The sequence below is a fragment of the Octopus bimaculoides genome, chromosome 1 (assembly GCF_046866305.1).
Source record: "Octopus bimaculoides isolate indiv1 chromosome 1, ASM4686630v1, whole genome shotgun sequence".
NCBI lineage: Eukaryota > Metazoa > Mollusca > Cephalopoda > Octopoda > Octopodidae > Octopus > Octopus bimaculoides.
Genome location: NC_142928.1, coordinates 87,850,411 through 87,869,199, shown reverse-complemented (window position 1 = coordinate 87,869,199; position 18,789 = coordinate 87,850,411). Strand labels below are relative to the sequence as shown.

General features: G+C 34.2%; 1 protein-coding gene across 1 annotated transcript in view; it reads left to right on the top strand.

The window, feature by feature from the left end:
- The window catches only part of LOC106870660 (ATP-dependent translocase ABCB1), a 112,667-nt gene that overhangs the window by 20,270 nt on the left and 73,608 nt on the right, over positions 1 to 18,789 (top strand). Inside the window, exons 8-10 of the mRNA XM_089353464.1 lie at positions 5,504 to 5,617; positions 9,056 to 9,166; positions 11,930 to 12,055. Coding sequence (XP_089209590.1) covers positions 5,504 to 5,617; positions 9,056 to 9,166; positions 11,930 to 12,055 — 351 coding nt within the window. The remainder of the gene's footprint in view (positions 1 to 5,503; positions 5,618 to 9,055; positions 9,167 to 11,929; positions 12,056 to 18,789) is intronic.

Here is an 18,789-nt window from a genome sequence, read left to right as displayed (position 1 = left end):
ATGGATATTTTTGAAAGGAAAAAAAAGCACAAGAAAACAACAGAGAACAGTCAAAGCTATCACATTTATACGCGAAAATAACTATTTCTAAACATACACGGCACAATGTAGATACATATGTATATAAATACATGTGTACACAGTGATGCAAATAAACATGCTTAGTTTTGATATATAAAATATATATACATGTATATATATATATATATATATATATATATATATATATATATATATATATATATATTTGTGTGTGTGTGTGTGTGTGTGTGTGTGTGTGTGTGTAGAAGTAATATTTTAAATTAAATCCAATACAAGGAAAATAGGGATGAACACATCCAATCTTTCACTAGTTCCACTGTTTAATCCAGTATAATTTTTTCATAGTAATTGTAAATGTTAACAATAGATATAAAAAGTATGAGAGTATGTGCTATTATTTATATTGGTATGATGATAATTGAGGTAGTAGCAAGAGGTATAAATAGTATTGATGTGTTAAGGTATTGTTTAGCTATTATATGCAAATATAATTATTATTAAATAGGTGACTTAATGGAGAATAAATTTATGGATAGAGTCTAAATGTAAAGTAATTATTCATTGGAAGAATAGAAGTTCAAATGTCATGAAAGTAAAACCGAAACATTTATTTAGTGGGCAGGTAGTATCTAATGAATATATAGTTTCTGATTTAAGGAATATTAATAAGGAACAATTATAATAATAAAGGCACTTATTAAATCTAATGATAAACTATGGTGCCATGCTTCAAATAATAATTTCTTCGATATCTTTATGGGATCATCAGATTCCGCACAAATTACTCATTGGTGAGTTTATATCTTTTGTATAGGATACGTGAATATTTTCCTTCTCTCAAAGCTGGGTTATATCGTGATGACGCTTTCTGGTATATGACAGCCGCTCCAAACGAAAAATAGGAAAAACAAGAGAACTCCATAAATTCTTCGCCAATTTTGGCTTATCCATTTCTTTTGAAGAAAGCTTTAGTAAAGCAAATTTTTGGGGCATTTACCCTGGATCTTAATACTTCTACATATTCCTCTTTTCATAAACCTAAATATACAAGCATTCATTCAAACCACCACAGATCTTTATTAAATAGCATTGTAAATAGTATATCTATTAGAATATCTGACCTTTCTTCTAGCGAAGAAATCTTTAATAATCATGCTACTTATTACAATCAAGGTTTAGCCGCTAATGGATTCTCCCAACATATTAAATATATAAATAATACTAAACTTAAGAATTGCTCATTACAAATGGAACATAACAAACCTATGCCCCAAATCAGCATACCCCATACAACTAAAAATATCACCAATAACACTACTTATCCAATATATAAAGATCAAACGTATAGAAAACCTAATAAACATCATAACATACATCGAACTGATAATAGTAAAAAATACTTTAGAAATATCATACAGTCTCCAAAAATAATTAGCACCCATAATAAATTACCTTACAGGAGTGGTAGTAGAAAATTTATCTGGTATACACCTCCATTTTCTATTAACGTTAAGGGACTTTCAAAAAATTTCTGAATATTGCTAAAAATAGCTTTCCTACCCATCATAAATATCATCATATATTTAATAGATCAACTATTAAAATATCTTTCTCTACATTGCCCAACATCGGACCGGTTATTGCTAGCTCTAATAATCGGAAAATTAATAGGTATAAATCTTGCCTGATATCTAATACTAACAGTAATAACAATAATACTGGAATCCATAGCAACCCTAGAACTTCCACAGACTTCCAATATAACTCTAATAATAATATAAATAACTGTACACCTCAAACTATAGCACCACACCCCATAACGAATAACTCTAATAGAGTAAACTCCAATATATCGACATCTAATTGCTTTAAGTCTTCTATAGTTGAACACCAGAGTAACAATCAACCTAATACTAACCGCACAACAAAAAAACTGCACATGTATGAATAAAACTTTATGTCCTTTAGAAGGTAAATACCAAAGATTCAATGTAATATATAAATGTAAAGTCAGTAGTAATGCTAGTAAACATAGTAAAGTATATACAGGAAGCTCAATCAATTTTAAGCAAAGATTTTTAGCGCATATAAATTCTTTTAAATCTAGCACTCCCAACAATACTACATCGTTGGCTGCATATATACATAACCTTAAGCAAAGAAATATAAATTTCGAATTATCCTGGTCTATTATCGATACAGCAATTCCATATAGCCATAAATCATCTCACTGTAGATTATGTGTTAGAGAATCATTATATATTTTATTATACAAACAGCATAATTTACCTTATCGTCAGTCTGAAGCATTATCTACATGCCGACACCATTTTTATAAAACTTGTAAATTTTATCAGATATCAATAAGAAATATCTCGCAGTGTTAGCTTAACATCATATGGATTACATTTAGGTAAAAAAACCCATACATTCCTTCAATTAAAAACAATATATTCAGTAGATACTACCTGCCCACTAAATAAATGTTTCGGTTTTACTCCCATGACATTTGAACTTCCACTCTTCCAGTGAAATGACATTTAGACAACACTATCTATAAATTTATTTTCCACTAAGTCACCTATTTAACAATGATTATATTTGCATATAATAGCTAAACAATACCTTAACATACCAATACTATTTATATCTCTTGCTACAACCTCAATTACTATCATACCAATATAAATAATAGCATATATTCTCATACTTCTTATATCCTGAGGACGCACTGGTGGATTTATGTATTAGGTATAGCCTTGATAAACACTCCACCAGCGCCGAAACACACGTAGCGTTGATTAGAAATAGCTTCTTTCCCCCACAGACTAATAACAGGTAAGTTATATATATTTTCAAATAATTTTATTTTATAGTAGGTTTTTTAAAACTTATCTTATTTTATTGGATATCACTTTCCATGTGTATTCCATACAATAACGTTATCCTGAAATAGGAGTTGCGGTTCTATCGGTAAAATCCTAAATTTGTAATTATATATATATATATATATATATATATATATATATATATACATGTATATATATATATATACATGTATATATATATATATACATGTATATATATATATACATGTATATATATATATATACATGTATATATATATATATACATACATATGTATATATATATATATATATATATATATATATATATATATATATATACATACATATATATGTATATATATATATATTATTTTGTTTAAAAGAGTTCCAACACTGTCTGTTTTTTATGTTTTATTTATATTCCTGCAAAACCAATGTGGGATATAGAATATGGAATATATAATATAAAATAAAAATGGATGGTACTATGAAATAAAGTATTGAATGTCTTATTGAATATATGGAATATGTCTTATTGAATAGATGAAATATTGAGTGTTCAATATAAAGGATTAAATATATAAATATATAAAGGCGAATATGTATTTTCTATACCTTGTGGTATTTCATATTTTCTATATATTGTGGTATCTCATCATGGCCGGTATGACAGACTTTAACAGACAGTCTGTTAAAGTCTGTCATACCGGCCATGATGAAATACCACAAGGTATAGAAAATATGAAATACCACAAGGTATAGAAAATATGAAATACCACAAGGTATAGAAAATACATATTCGCCTTTATATATTTATATATTTAATCTTTTATATATTTAATCCTTTATATTGAACACTCAATATTTCATCTATTCAATAAGACATATTCCATATATTCAATAAGACATTCAATACTTTATTTCATAGTACCATCCATTTTTATTTTATATTATATATTGTATATTCCATATTCTATATCCCACATTGGTTTTGCAGGAATATAAATAAAACATAAAAAACAGACAGTGTTGGAACTCTTTTAAACAAAATAATATATTCCTCTATACACAATCATACAAAACCCCCCTTTTTTGTATTTATTTTTACTCGCATATATATATATATATATATATATATATATATAAGTAAGTGCTATGGACAAACCGTAGTTAAACTCTTGGTTCGATGGTGATACGAGTGAGGAGTTTGATGTGGATCTTGTATTATCATGTATATATATTAGACAAAAAGAGATAAAGCCAAAGCTGTGAGGAGTTTTCAGGACATTTATAAGGAAAGAGATATAGATAGAGTCTTACAGCTGATTCTGGGATATTATGGATATCCCTTCATCAGAGACGATATGAAACAGTTAAATAGAGGTAAATGTTTGAGTTCGAAATAAGGAATTATTGTGGAAAAGGAAGAGATAGGGAATATTGAGGGAAATAAGAGAATGAAGGTAGAAGTAAAATATAAAACATTGTAGTTGCAGTTTCATTATTCAAGTAAAGTGGTGTATAGAAGTGGTAAAATAGTTTGCTGTACAAAGTATGTAAGTTCCAATAGTAGTTTATGTTTAATCATTTCTAAGTATGGAGCCGTAGATTCTGTGTTGCTCATTCGAAGGGGTTTTGTGGTGTGAATGAACATTTGCGAATGTATTGGTAGTATTTGTGGATAGATGGTGGGGGGGGGGGGAGAGAGTTGTGTATGATTAGAATGAGGAGATAGGTCAAAATGAAGACAGGAAGAGAAAATGAGAGGAAGAAAGAGAGTAAAAAAGAAAAAAGACAAAAAATAATTAAAAGATAGAAAAGAAGCGAGAAGAAAAATGAAAAGAGTAAAAAAAAGAAAGAACAGTGAAGAAGGGGTGAAAGAAATGAGAAAAGGAGTGTTAGTTGGTTAAGATAATGTGAGAGGAGGAGTGGGGGAGGGTGGACAGGAAGAGATGAGAAGGCAAGGAGTGAATAAGTTTGAAATATGTGAGTAGGGGTGATATAGGGCTGTATTAAGGGATGGTAGAGGTAAGGTATGGGTAGGGTGATATCAAAGTGAGTAGTAGTTTTAGTAGTAAAATTTAAAGTGGAGGGAAGAATACAAGGACATCAAATTTCTATAAATAGACTTATGTGATAGGTTAGTGTGATAGGTAGGAATCAGAGAGGAGGAAAGAAGGTATAATGACATACGTACGCGCGCACGTACGCATATATACATGTGCGAACATGCGTATATACATACGCATATACATACACATATACATAAACGTGCATGCCTATGCGCATCCATAAATGTATGTATGCGCACGCATATACGTGTACCAATGTCAACAAGATGGAGTACGGTTGGACTGTCCAACCGTACTACTTCTTGACTCCAATTTCTTCAGTTTTATATATTTGTGTGTGTGTATACAGATATTATACACACATACATATATATGCACACGTGCACACACACACACACACACACACACACACACACATATATATATAGAGAGAGAGAAAGGGAGAGAGAGAGAGAGAGAGAGAGAGAGAGAGAGAGAGAGAGCGTGTGGAAAAATAAGTTGGTGAAGTTATTTCTATTGAAGTTATGATTTACTTTTCAGGCTTTCTTCTCCGTTGTTACTGGAGGTCTCAGTCTTGGCAATGCAGGCCCTGCCATACAATGTATATCAGAAGCTCAATCAGCAGCTTTCGAGGTTTTCAATATTTTGGATACGGTAAGCTGAATGTTATAAAACAATCTCCCACTTTTATAATTTGTATCGTCGTGGTATGTAAGAACTTCGTTGCATCTTTGGCAAACTGAATTTACAACTCGATTTTGATTCGTCACACTAGCATTTTTGATTAATAATATCTTTAAATAATGACTTCAGTGGTTAAGTGGCTTACAATTGTGTTGGCACTCCGTCGCTTACAACGTCGAGGGTTTCAGTTGATCCGATCAACGGAATAGCTTGCTCATGAAATTAACGTGCAAGTGGCTGAGCACTCCACAGACACGTGTACCCTTAACGTAGTTCTCGGAGATATTCAGCGTGACACAGTGTGACAAAGCCGACCCTTTGAATTACAGGCACAACAGAAACAAGAAGAAAGAGTGAGAGAAAGTTGTGGTGAAAGGGTACAGCAGGGTTCACCACCATCCCCTGCCGGAGTTTCGTGGAACTTTAGGTGTTTTCGCTCAATAAACACTCACAACGCCCGGTCTGGGAATCGAAACCGCGATCCTATGACCGCGAGTCTGCTGCCCTAACCACTGGGCCATTGCGCCTCCACTTTTGATTAATAATATCTTTAAATAATGACTTCAGTGGTTAAGTGGCTTACAATTATAAGGTCATGAATTCGATATCCGGTGGCGCTTTGTCTTGGAGCAAGACACTTTATTTCACGGTGCTTCTGTTTACTTATCTGGCAAAAATGAGTAGTACCTGTATTTTAAAGGGCTATTCCTGTCACGCTGACTCTCCCAGAGAACTACGTTAAGGGTACGTGTGTGTCTGTGGATTGCTCAGCTACTTGAACATTAATTTCATGAGCTGTTCCGTTGATTGGATCAGCTGGAAACCTCGTCGTCGTAACCGACGGAGTGCCAGAAGGAAATAATAATTTCACGGGCTGTCTCAATATTGTTTCTTATATAAACTTGTTAACTTTCTTAATGTGATATCGCGTTGTAAGGGGATGAAGTAGCGAAAAGGTAGTAAAAGAATTATACAAAGCTATTTAAATTCAAAACTACCATTTAATTTATACAATTGATAAATAGGGTTGAATGGAAATACTACTTTATCTGCTGCATATGTCTAAATTTTCAAACATTAATAAGTTGTAATTATCGATATCGTCTAGGATCTGGGTTAGCAGTTTGGGTTACACGTAGAGGAGGTCAGATGAACACGGAAAGTATGCTTAAGATGGTGTCGAACCAGCATTTTTAAGGAGCAGTTGTCGTTATAATGATGATAGAAAAGATGACAGACAATACCGTGTCGAAGAATGTTTGTATCCTTCGATACCCATTAATATTTTTATAAACAAGCAGATATCGCCCTTGCTTCACATGAACCTAGAAATACGTGTGATTAATACTCATGAGTAAAATATATTACGTACAATATTTACATTTGAGGAAATTTCGAACCTGGGTTCTCATTCCTAAGGTATTTTTTGATGTTATTATTATCATTATTATTATTATTATTCAGGTCACTGCCTGCAATAGTAATAATAATAATAATAATAATAATAATAATAACATCGAAAAATACCTTAGGAATGAGAACCCATGTTCGAAATTTCCCCAAGACACCTGATAAAGGCTGGAGGGTATAACAGCCGAAACGTTGTGTTAACAACAAACGAGATAAGGACAAATATCCGTCAAATGTAAATAATGTACATAATCCCTCATCTTTTAAATATAGAAAATATGTTCCGACTATAAAGATGATTCTAATCTTAAAACAGTTTTAGGTTGATGATATCATTTGAGGTAATCATTATAAGTATTTGTACAGTGAGACTTTAGTTGGTCACGATCAAAATGATGTTATATATTTTCCGATTAATGAGTAATGTTTGCGTTCAGGGCAGTTAAATGTCAGTAGATTATAGAAACTCTATTACTGAAAATGTATGTATAGACACGAAAATTCTATTGTTGGTGTTGCTTCCGATAATCAGAGTTTTTTTTTTTTTTTTTGAGATAACATAGATAATTTAGTAGCGTCAACTGATGTTGAAGGCACCGCTAGATATGAAATAATGTTTGGTTGTGTTTTGGATTTATGAAATTCAAAAAAGAAAAGAAAAATAAATCATGAAATTCAAAGAATTAAAGGAAAATAAATCAATGTATTTATCTAACAGAATAGGTTGATATATTAAATAAATCCTGCTGGTTTTTAATTAGCAATTTACGAGCATTCTACTGATGTAAGATTTAAATAGTTGGATCTATTCCATCTCCAAATTGTTTTTCAAAGTCATTTATTGATGCACTAAATCAGTATTTCTCAACCACTTTTTTTTTTCATCTATAGACCCATTTGATTTTTATTTTACTTGGGGACTCTCACATTTAATTTCTTATAAAATCCTATTGTATTTTTATAATCAAACATTATTAGGAATTGTATAAAAATATTAAAATAGTGTATTGTAAAAGTGTAACTAGAAAATATTTGCAACATAATTTTATATGGACTCCGGTTCTAAATTAACCAATTCTATCATTTGGCCGAGTTATATTACATACAGTGAAGACGAACTTAAGAAGATATATTTTGTTTCAAAACTGTTCTTAATGAAATATAGATATTAGTTTCATTTAATCTTGGTTTATTCGTAATAGGAAGGTAATTCAATCGGAAAAGGCTTAAACTAAATATTCCTTCAGATACCTAAATTTGGCGATTTATCTAATCTGTGACAGCATCTAGAAGCGGCTTAGAAGAAAGAAAAATATTAAAGCCTGCGAGTTATGTACAATCTTGCGTTATATGAGGATTTTCTAAAGATTTGAAAGAAGACTTCTCTTTCGCTATAAAATATCTTATCTTATAGAAACACTTAAAACATATAGCAGAGTACCAACTGTGTAATAAGAATAGATATTACATGGATCTTCTATTTTAAAATGTTCAGTATAGGTGCTGGTGTAGCTGTGTGGTAAGAAGCTTGCTTCTCAGTCACATGGTTTCGGATTCGGTCCCAGTGCGTGACACTTTGGGCAAGTGTCTTCTTCTATAGCCTTGGGTCGACCAAAGCCTGAGCAGATTTGGTAGACGGAAACTGAAAGCCCATCGTATATATACACACACACACACACATATATATATATATATATATATATATATATATATATATATATATATATATATATATAAATGTATGTGTGTCCCCGCAACTTAGCGGCTCGACAAAAGAACTGATAGAATATGTACTAGGCTTTAAAAAGTACCGGAGTCGATTCATTCGACTAAATCTTCTTCAATGCGATGCCCCAGCATGGCCATAGTCTAATGACTGAACCCCCCACCCGAAATGGTTATAGAAATAGATAAATGCGTAAAAATTTCCATGTGATCTAAAATAAAGTTAAAATAACCTCTCCTTGCTCTTAAAGTAATCCTTTCTCAACTTTTCAGGAACCTTCTATTGATAATTTATCAAAACGTGGTAAATCGGCGGAAAACATCGAAGGTAGAATTACCTTCAAAGAGGTTTACTTTAGATATCCTTCAAGACCTGATGTTCCCGTAAGTATGCAATGTAACACCCATTAACTATTTTTCTATCTTCGATGCCCGTTACTTATTTTTCTTTCTTCACACCCATTACCTATTTCTCTATCTTCGATCGCATTGTTTACATACGAAACGTCGCAACTTTCAGTGTTGGCTCTGATTTCTGTAAAAAATCTGTAGAGATAACTTTAAAAAGTGATTGAATCGCCCTGCTAACATAGGTAGGATGCAGTATTGACTTAAAAGCCTCTAAGATAATGATAGTATATTATAACTGCATAACGAAATACCAGTAATTAATATGTAATGTCTTTTTTGTATACGACCGTGCGAAGGAGAGGTGATGAGAATGGCTCCTGTAGTACATCGCACTGTCGATACAAATAAAATATGAAAAAGGATAAACGAGTATAAGTACCAGAAAAGAGAGACACAACTGGGGGTAAAATGTTTATTTATATGTTAACATGTGTGCGTTATATATATAATAGACAGGCCGTCATGTATACAAAGTGTGTGTGTACAAACATGGATGTATGCGCGTGCGATAAGTACAGAGCATAGAAAGAGTCTATAATATAACGTTAGAAGAATGTTCAGACGCAAGGCTGATAAAATACCAGTTCGTAGTCAAAGTACACGATAGTTGAGATGCTGTATCAAGAATTTGTCGCTTCAATGCAGAGCCGGTTGAGGTACAGTCGTATAAAAAGTTGTGGCTACGATGCAGAGCTGGTCTCTTGTTACAGAAGGTTGTATTTGCTGTTAACCATGGTGAAGTAATTCACAAACAGTGTGGAGATAGAACCTGTGTGAGTGTTGCCGGTTGGTGTGTACGTAGAGAGATGATGTTGACGTTAAGAAGATGGAGGCGACGAAGAAAGATTGCTTATGCTGTTGGTCAAGTGTTGATGAATCTCCATGTGGCTGCAGTTGTGTCATCGTTGGAACTGGCTGTGTGCTCTGTGGTCAGTGGCTAGATCTCAAAAGGTCTGGAACCGAAAGATTTTCTTTTATTTTTAATAAGTAGGATACATAGAGGAGACAAACAAGGACAGACAAAAACATATATATGGTCCTCAGCCTTTTGCAAGTGTTCTATCGATGAATGTTATAATGGTTGTTATGATGAATATAATGGTATAATGCGATATGGTACATAAAAATATATATAAAATATAAAAAAAAATTTAATTCTCTTTTTTTGTTTGGGTTGTCTTACTAACCCACCGGTTGATTTCCCCCCTTTTTTTGTTTTTTCTTTTCCTTCTATGCCCGGTCCAGCCGTGTTGGCATGGCTCCTTGCATACTCAACTTTCTTACGATATCCTTCCATCTTTTCGCAAACACTCTTTGTGGCAGGCTCCTCCTCTCCAGACGGATCTTGAAAACAAGATGGGCAGTGAAATGGTTCACCAGCCCTCGTCTGGAGATGAACTGTCCTGTCACAATTCCTTCCAAACGCGTCTTCCATACCGTTTCTTTCAATATAGTTATTACGCAGAGAAATGCTGCCTTCTTCTCTTTGGAAAGAGAGGAAGGCGGTACAATCGTAATCATGGACTCAGTCGAGAGCCGTACTCCTTCTGCATCCGACATCAGTTGTTCGGCATAGGTTATCAAATCCCTCAGCTCCTCACAGTGTACGAAGGCGTGCGTCACCGTTTCACTGGCGCGTCCGCACCTCGGACACGTGGGGGTGTCATATCCGTGCCTCGATAACCTTTCCCGAACCGGTAGGGCCGATCGGTTGCACAGCCAGGTCAAGGATTTCTGGTAGTTATCCAGGAATCTCGACCCGAAGGTCCTCCCTAACAGGCTGACTAGCTGCTTCTTATCAAAGCCCAGAGTCTCCCCCAGGACATCGTCAGACTTAAGCTCTACCAACCCGCTATAAATATCCGCTGTGGTAACCCTGCTGCTAGCATTGCTCACCCGGGAAATGTGTCAAGGCCGACAAGAAGCGGTGCAGCTTCCTAGGTCTAACCAACAGTAGTATTATTCCCTTCAGGGGACTGTCACATTTAGTTGACAGCATACAACTACTTTCTGCAAAATAAGGGTAGCTTATCCTGTTCAGGCTATATTATTAACATTATCCTGCGTTTGAGAATTTAAAAATCATTTCTTTAACTTTCTAAGACATCTCAACGCTCCTAAAGCAAACTTCGTTTGTTTGTTTACGTTCAGCGTAATTTGAATTTAACACACACACATATATATATATATATATATATATATATATATATATATTAGTTTATGTATATATTAATATTATTTCAGTTTAAAAAAAAAAAATGACAATGTAAATATGTTAATAGTTACCATGGGTAGCAAAAATCACACAAAAAACCAGCATATCACACCCGTTTTATAGATAGAGATACCAAGTTAAAGTGATGCATTTTAAGTAGATATGAATAATAACAATAAATGGAGCAAAACGTATATAAATAAAAAAAAGGAACTTTTATTTATATGCGTTTTGCTCCATTTATTGTTGTTATTCATATATATATATATATATATATATATATATAAATAATAATAAAGGAGTTACGACGCAAAAATGTATAATTCATATATATATATATAATTCATATATATATATATGGAAGTTATAATTAATTAATTTAAAGAACGATTTGAATTTTTCAAGTAAAGCATGTAATTCTAAGGAATATATATATGTCATGTTCAAGGTAGAATGCAATATAATTTGGTATTTGGTGATATCGTTATCTTATTCTAACGAAGCCTCAATCATTATTTTAGGTTCTCACCGGTTTGAATTTTGTCGCCGAACCAGGTAAAACTGTTGCTTTGGTTGGAACCAGTGGCTGTGGGAAAAGTACTGTAATACAATTAATTCAACGTCTTTATGATATACATAGTGGAGAGGTAAGTTAACATTTTGGTGTTGTACATTTTAATAACTTCCGCCACAAAGGTGTTTTTAGATTCGCTACGTGTTTCTGTTAAGTTACTTAGCTACGTGTAAATGATGGACAACACCTTGTGAACAATTAACAGAAGTTCTATTCACTGGACGTAGTATTTTTCATGCTGGTTCTGAATGCTGAATACAAACAATAAAACAATAATTATATACATGGGAATAGATAAACTTTACAGTTATGACCAAATAGTAAGTAGGCTAGTACAATTCTGTAATTACACTGTCAGAACTTGAGAAATATCATATTAAATTCAAAACAGGAAATCTGTAGCTGCCAACGTCTCGGCTGAGTAAGTAGTTGTTAAAACAACTATTGGCATGCCGTTTCTGCTCCGAATGAAAATGGAAATAAGAATGCTGTTCATTATTTACATTTGACGGATATATTAGATTTATAAGACCTAAAATTCACTCCATAATTGCCCACGGGCTTATGGCGTACTAACCCCAAGATTCCGAGTTCGATTCCAGGCAGTGACCTGAATAATAATAATAATAATAATAATAATGATAATATTAATAATAGTAATAATAACAACAACAACATCGAAAAATACCTTAGGAATGAGAACCTAGGTTCGAAATTTCCCCAAGACACCTGATGAAGGCTGGAGGGTATATCAGCCGAAACGTTGTGATAACAACAAACAAGATGAGGACAAATATCCATCAAATGTAAATAATGTACATAATTCCTCATCTCTTAAATATAGAAGTGAAGAATGTTGTTTTCGTAGCGGCAGCTTCCAACATTCTGAAGGATTAGGTTAGCCGCCAGCGTGGGCAGTGGCCCGGGAGCAAAATTTGCTTAGTGGGTGCAAACTAAGGTCCAAAATTTTTTTACGTAAAAAGTGGATTTTTTCAATGTTAACATTAAAACAAATGCACGTATAATAATGTTTATTATGATGGTCAGCTGAAATGTTCATAGACTGAGCAAGACACTCTCATGGAATGCGACCAAATGAAATTCATTTTTAACGTCGTTCCTCTTACTGTCCACATACTTCCATAAGTAGTTGCAGTGCTTGGATCGCACTGGTGAAGAAGCTATCTTGTTGGTCAAAATAGTCATCAACTACAGATAAGACGTCTTCATCACAACGATACTGGTGCCCAGCCGAGTGCTTTTTCATGTTGGGAAACATAATAATCAGATGGAACCAAATCACTAAAACAGGGTGGGTGAACTAACAGTTCAAAGCCAGTCACACACAGCAGCCATTGAAACCAAGGACTTGTGTGCTGAAGCATTGTCCAATGAAACAAGACTCCATTCATCAGTTTTTCTGGGCGTTTGGTGTTGATAGCTTTTCATAACTGCCTTAGCAAGTTGGCATTGAACTTTCCATTGATTGTGTGACCATTTTAAAAATAGTCAATAAACACAATATTTTTTGCATGAATGTATAGTATATATAACAGGGCAACACCAACGTCCTTATTTCTTTTATTGAGCACATGGCTCTTAAAGAGAAGGGACAATACAAGTACATACAAAACAATACAATGGGGTACATAAAAGCACATGTCGTATGAAATTATGCATACAATGAAAAATGAGGATGGAATGACTTACCTGCCTCCCATAGGCAGGCAATTTTATTTTACAGTTTTTATATAGCGTTTTACTAATAATTCAATATTCTGTCTTGTATCTGTTGGTTTTCCCTTTTTCCTTTTTTTAAAAATTTACACGAAGTCATTAATTATTCAGTTCTTAAATTTCCTCACTTACCCTCATTTACACAAAATACTTCGTTAAATCTTCGAAGGCCACCACCGGCGGCAATTCATCAAAACGAAACTGTACCGGTGTCACTTCTAACTTTTCACCAAACAATTCCTTTAACTTTTCTCCTCTCTCTCTTTCCAGCAGAACAGCTTTCAAACCTACATTTTTCTCGTTGGGTTACAATTTGATTACAATCACATTCTTCATTTTCGCAATCATTTTTTCAATTTCTACACTTCTTGTGTACTTTATCATATTTTTTAATTGTTTTCCTTTTGGTGTTTCTCTCTGATTTTGCTTCACCAATCTCTTCTACTGTTGCTGGTATACTCTATCTCTGCATGTCTCTCATTCTTTATTGTTATCATTTCTCTTTCATCTTTCTTTTTCTTCTGTACTTTCTCCTCCTTGCTGATGTTGGTAAAGGTTTCTGTCTTCGCTCCTCGACCCCTTCACTTACCTTTGTCAGTCTTTAATTTTTTCTCAAGTGAAGCAAACATAAGCAGTAAAAATACAAATTGCAAGTATTTCAAAATGTGAGACACTACATGGCTAAAATTAACAAAATAGAAAGAAAATAGTGGTGTTTGTGTTCCAAAGGTACGATGAGAAGGCTCAGGATAAGGATAGAAAGATAGAAGGAATGAAAAGTGAAAAGATAAACTGGGGGTCTGAAGTGAATGCTAGACAGGAGATGAAACAAAATATGTCTTACCTATGCACTGGTCAAATAGAAAAAAGGATGAGTGATAAAAAATTGAAAGGTCTTTTGGTACTAAAAAGTGAAGAAAGAGAGGCAGAGTGGAGTAGAGAGGGTTGAGGAAGAGCAAGTAGGAAAAAAGAGGGTGTGCGGAGAAAAAAGGGAGTAAAGATAGACAGTAGGTAGTTGACAGGAAGTAATGGAAAGTAGTAAAGAGAGAAAGATAGAAATAGATGGGGAAGGTTTTCTACACAAAAGGAGAGAGGAAAAGGATAGAAAAATGGATAGAGAAGAGAGAAAATCTCGCACCAAATATTAAAAATTGTGTGGGGTGCCACAGAGTGGAAACAGAAGTGGGGTGTGTGACATTACATAGGCTAATAGTCATAAAATGTTGCACAGTAAGTCGACACACACATGCACATATATATATAGAATACCTAGCATTGTAAGTGTTCTAACACCTGTTATATTTAATGACAATTATAGTTTTCCTTTTTGGTGATTCACTGCTAAACCACTGCCTAATTTAATTATATATGTACTGCATACATTATTCCACTCTTTTACTTCTTTCAGTCATTTGACTGCGGCCATGCTGGAGCACTGCCTTAAAGATTTTAGTCGAAGAAATTGAGTCCAGGATTTATTAAGTTACGGGGGACGTAAACACACCATCATCGGTTGTCATGCGATGGTGGGGGGACACAAACACACACTCACAAATACACACACGCTCGACCTCTAGTACTTGCCTGGTACTTTACTTTGTCAACCTCGAAAAGATGAAAGGCAAAGTTGAACTCAGTAGATTTTGAGATCAGAACGTAAAAAGCCGGAAAAAGTGCTACTAAGAATTTTGTCTGATGCGCTAATGATTCTGCCAACTCGGCACATTAAATGGCATATTTTAATAACGACAGGAAAGTAAACAAAGAATACAATATGCATAATGCAGTATTTAGAGAGTTTGAAAGATAATCTTTATCCGAAAATGTATAAAAATATTTAACCTTCAAGAGGTAGATTTTTTAGGTTAATTACTGTAAAATATTTATAAAATGTATACAAAAGAAACAAGCTATTCAAAAGTATTTTATGAGCATAAAACGTAAATGTGACTGAAGAGTGAATTAAGTAAGAAATTACATAAGGAGCAGGAATCAGTGAGTGGAAAAGACACTATAAGAAATGTGAAATCATTGGTATCAATTTGTACACAACTATGTGTATTTACGTGTGCACAGTCGTCAGTAATGCTCCATACTCGTTTTTTCTAACGAACAAAATAATTTCTAACATGATAACAACAATCGATTATATCGACTCTAGAACTTCCTTGACACTTTATTTTACCAACTCCGGAATGATTATAAGCAAAGGTGACTTCGGTGGATTTTGGAAGTTAGAGCTGAAGTAATTATCGCAAGGCATTCTCCTCGCCCGCGATGCTCTACCGATTCTATTACTTGAACTACGTTGTTGGCACTCCGTCGCTTACGACGTCGAGGGTTCCAGTTGATCCAATCAACAGAACAGCCTGCTCGTGAAATTAGCGTGCAAGTGGCTGAGCACTCCACAGACACGTGTACCCTTAACGTAGTTCTCAGGGATATTCAGCGTAACACAGTGTGACAAGGCTGGCCCTTTGAATTACAGGCACAACAGAAACAGGAAGAAAGAGTGAGAGAAAGTTGTGGTGAAAGAGTACAGCAGGGTTCGCCACCATCCCCTGCCGGAGCCACGTGGAGCTTTAGGTGTTTTCGCTCAATAAACACTCACAACGCCCGGTCTGGGAATCGAAAACTTGAACTACATACTTGTACTATATACTCTCCAACAGCACACAACAACAATAACACTAAATATTGTTTCCAAATTTTAGCACAAGGCCAGCAATTTCGGGAGAGGGGATAAGTCGATTATATCGATTCTAGTGCTCAGCTGGCACTTATTTTATCGACTTCGAAACGATGAAAAGCAAAGTCAGCCTCGGCGGCATTTGAACTCACAGCGTAAAGACGGACGAGATTCCGTTAAACAATTTGCCCGGCGTGCTAACGATTCTGTCAGTTCGCCGCCTTATTTGGTACTCAGGTGTTGAATGAATATGCCTACAGTTCTACAATCGCTTAATGTTAAAGAAAGAACACAAGAATATAGCATAGAGAAGCCACAAACTGAGTTCTGTATGTGTCATATCTTATAATAGCGATATTTAAAAGTTGCAGATATTGTTTCTGTTCACATCTAGGTTAACTTTTGTTGACTATGATTACATTTTCCACTGCATACTTGTTTATTTTTATTTTAAACGATAGAGTGTAATTTGAATGGAATTGACTGCTACATTTAACAGGTTAAGCAATCGCTTATTTGCTCATATTTTTAAACTAGTGAAGGTGGACCGAGACTATAGAGGACCACATTTGTGTAGCAAAATTTGTTATGCCTCACTAGCGGCCTATATAATGATATTATATAACGTCATCAAATGAAATATGAGAGAAATAGATACTGATTTTGATTGAGTCGATTACAACCCCACCATACAAAGGTGGCCTTGTTGTTAATCGCGTGAGCCCCCCCCCCCAAAAAAAAACCCCAAATAAATAGATAAAACCCAGTAAAGTGCATCGCCCCGAATCAGCAGACCGATGATAAACTACATTTCAGCCGTCACCATTTCATATTACTTTCAGTCATATAATATTTATGGTCAGGTTATTCAGCTAAGACGATAGAATATAGGAGATTTGGTTAACTATTTCTATGAAGTAAAAAGACCGAGGGTCGCTCGACTTGCTAGAATTGACAGCCAAAGCTTTCTCATATCGCAGCCCACCATTTTAAAAGATAAATATGGTGGGATGGTCACATCATCGCAACAGTGACCAGCTAATAACAATAACAAAAATAAAAATTAGGCTAATATTGATTACACCACCACTACTACTACCACCACCATGTTCCCACACAAACAAACAGTGTTCTGCTTGGCTATAAAGATTCACATATTGGATTTTTTTAACGTTTTGTTAGGCACATTAATTAAAAAAAATATTCTTAAGTCTATATATAGCTAATACTTATATTTATTCAGCTCAGGGTAAACAATTTCATAACAACCATTTCGTGCAAAAATAAATGAATAAATTAAATTAAAAAAGGAGGAAAAGAAAATTCTGGTATAGCTGTATGGTTAAAAAGTTCACTTCTCAACCACTTTGTTTCAAGTTCTGTCCCACTGCGCGACACCTTAGGGAAGTGTCTGCAACTATAATCCTGGGCCTACCGATGACTAGTGACTGAATCTAGTTGACGGAGACTGCGTAGAAGCCCGTCGGACACACACCCCCACTCCCACCCCCACTCCCACCCACACCCACCCATCCACACACACCCACATACACACACGCACGCGTACACACACACACACGCACGCGTACACACACACGCACGCGTACACACACACATGGGGCGGAGACAATGAGGAATTTTTACTGCATTTTTTACTTTGAGAAAAAAAAATTTTTTACGATTGTTTAACAATCGTAAAAAATATACTTTTTACGATTGTTCCACACCCTTACAAAAACTATATCAGCTAAGCATGTGACCTTCTCTAAGTGCATTAAAAACATAACAATATCTGAATACTATTTCAGAAAATTATCACCGTTCTCTGTGAGCACAATTTTAGCTGGGGCAAAATGAGTAAGTCAAGACAAGGTAAAATTTGTTTCTTCAATTGTCCAGAATTACATTTGGAAGCAGACTCATACATCAATATCCCTCCTTAGAGATCAGAAGGATCAGAAATACAACAAAATTTAGAATATCTAGGTCAAATGAGAGGATCAAGGAAAAATGGAAGGAAATTCGATTAAATAAAAAAAGATTAAACAAAATATTCTCTATAGCTTCTTCACGATCTGCTACAGTGGCTCTCTTTCCGATATATTTACGCACCATGAAGTTAAAGAAAATAAATTATTGAAATTAGTCTTGGCTCAGTTTACATACAATTTTTTGAAAATTGAAAATGGTCAAATTAGATATTAGTGTGGGAAAAAAATTGAGTTGGAATCCAATAGAGAAAAAATATTGATTGTTAAATACCAAAAATTATACAGATATTTTATTAGCAATGTCAATTACAAACGGATCAAAGTTGAGGAAAAATTTCTTGAACAAAAAAGAAAAAACTACCTGTCACCTGATTATGTTTCCCACTCTCT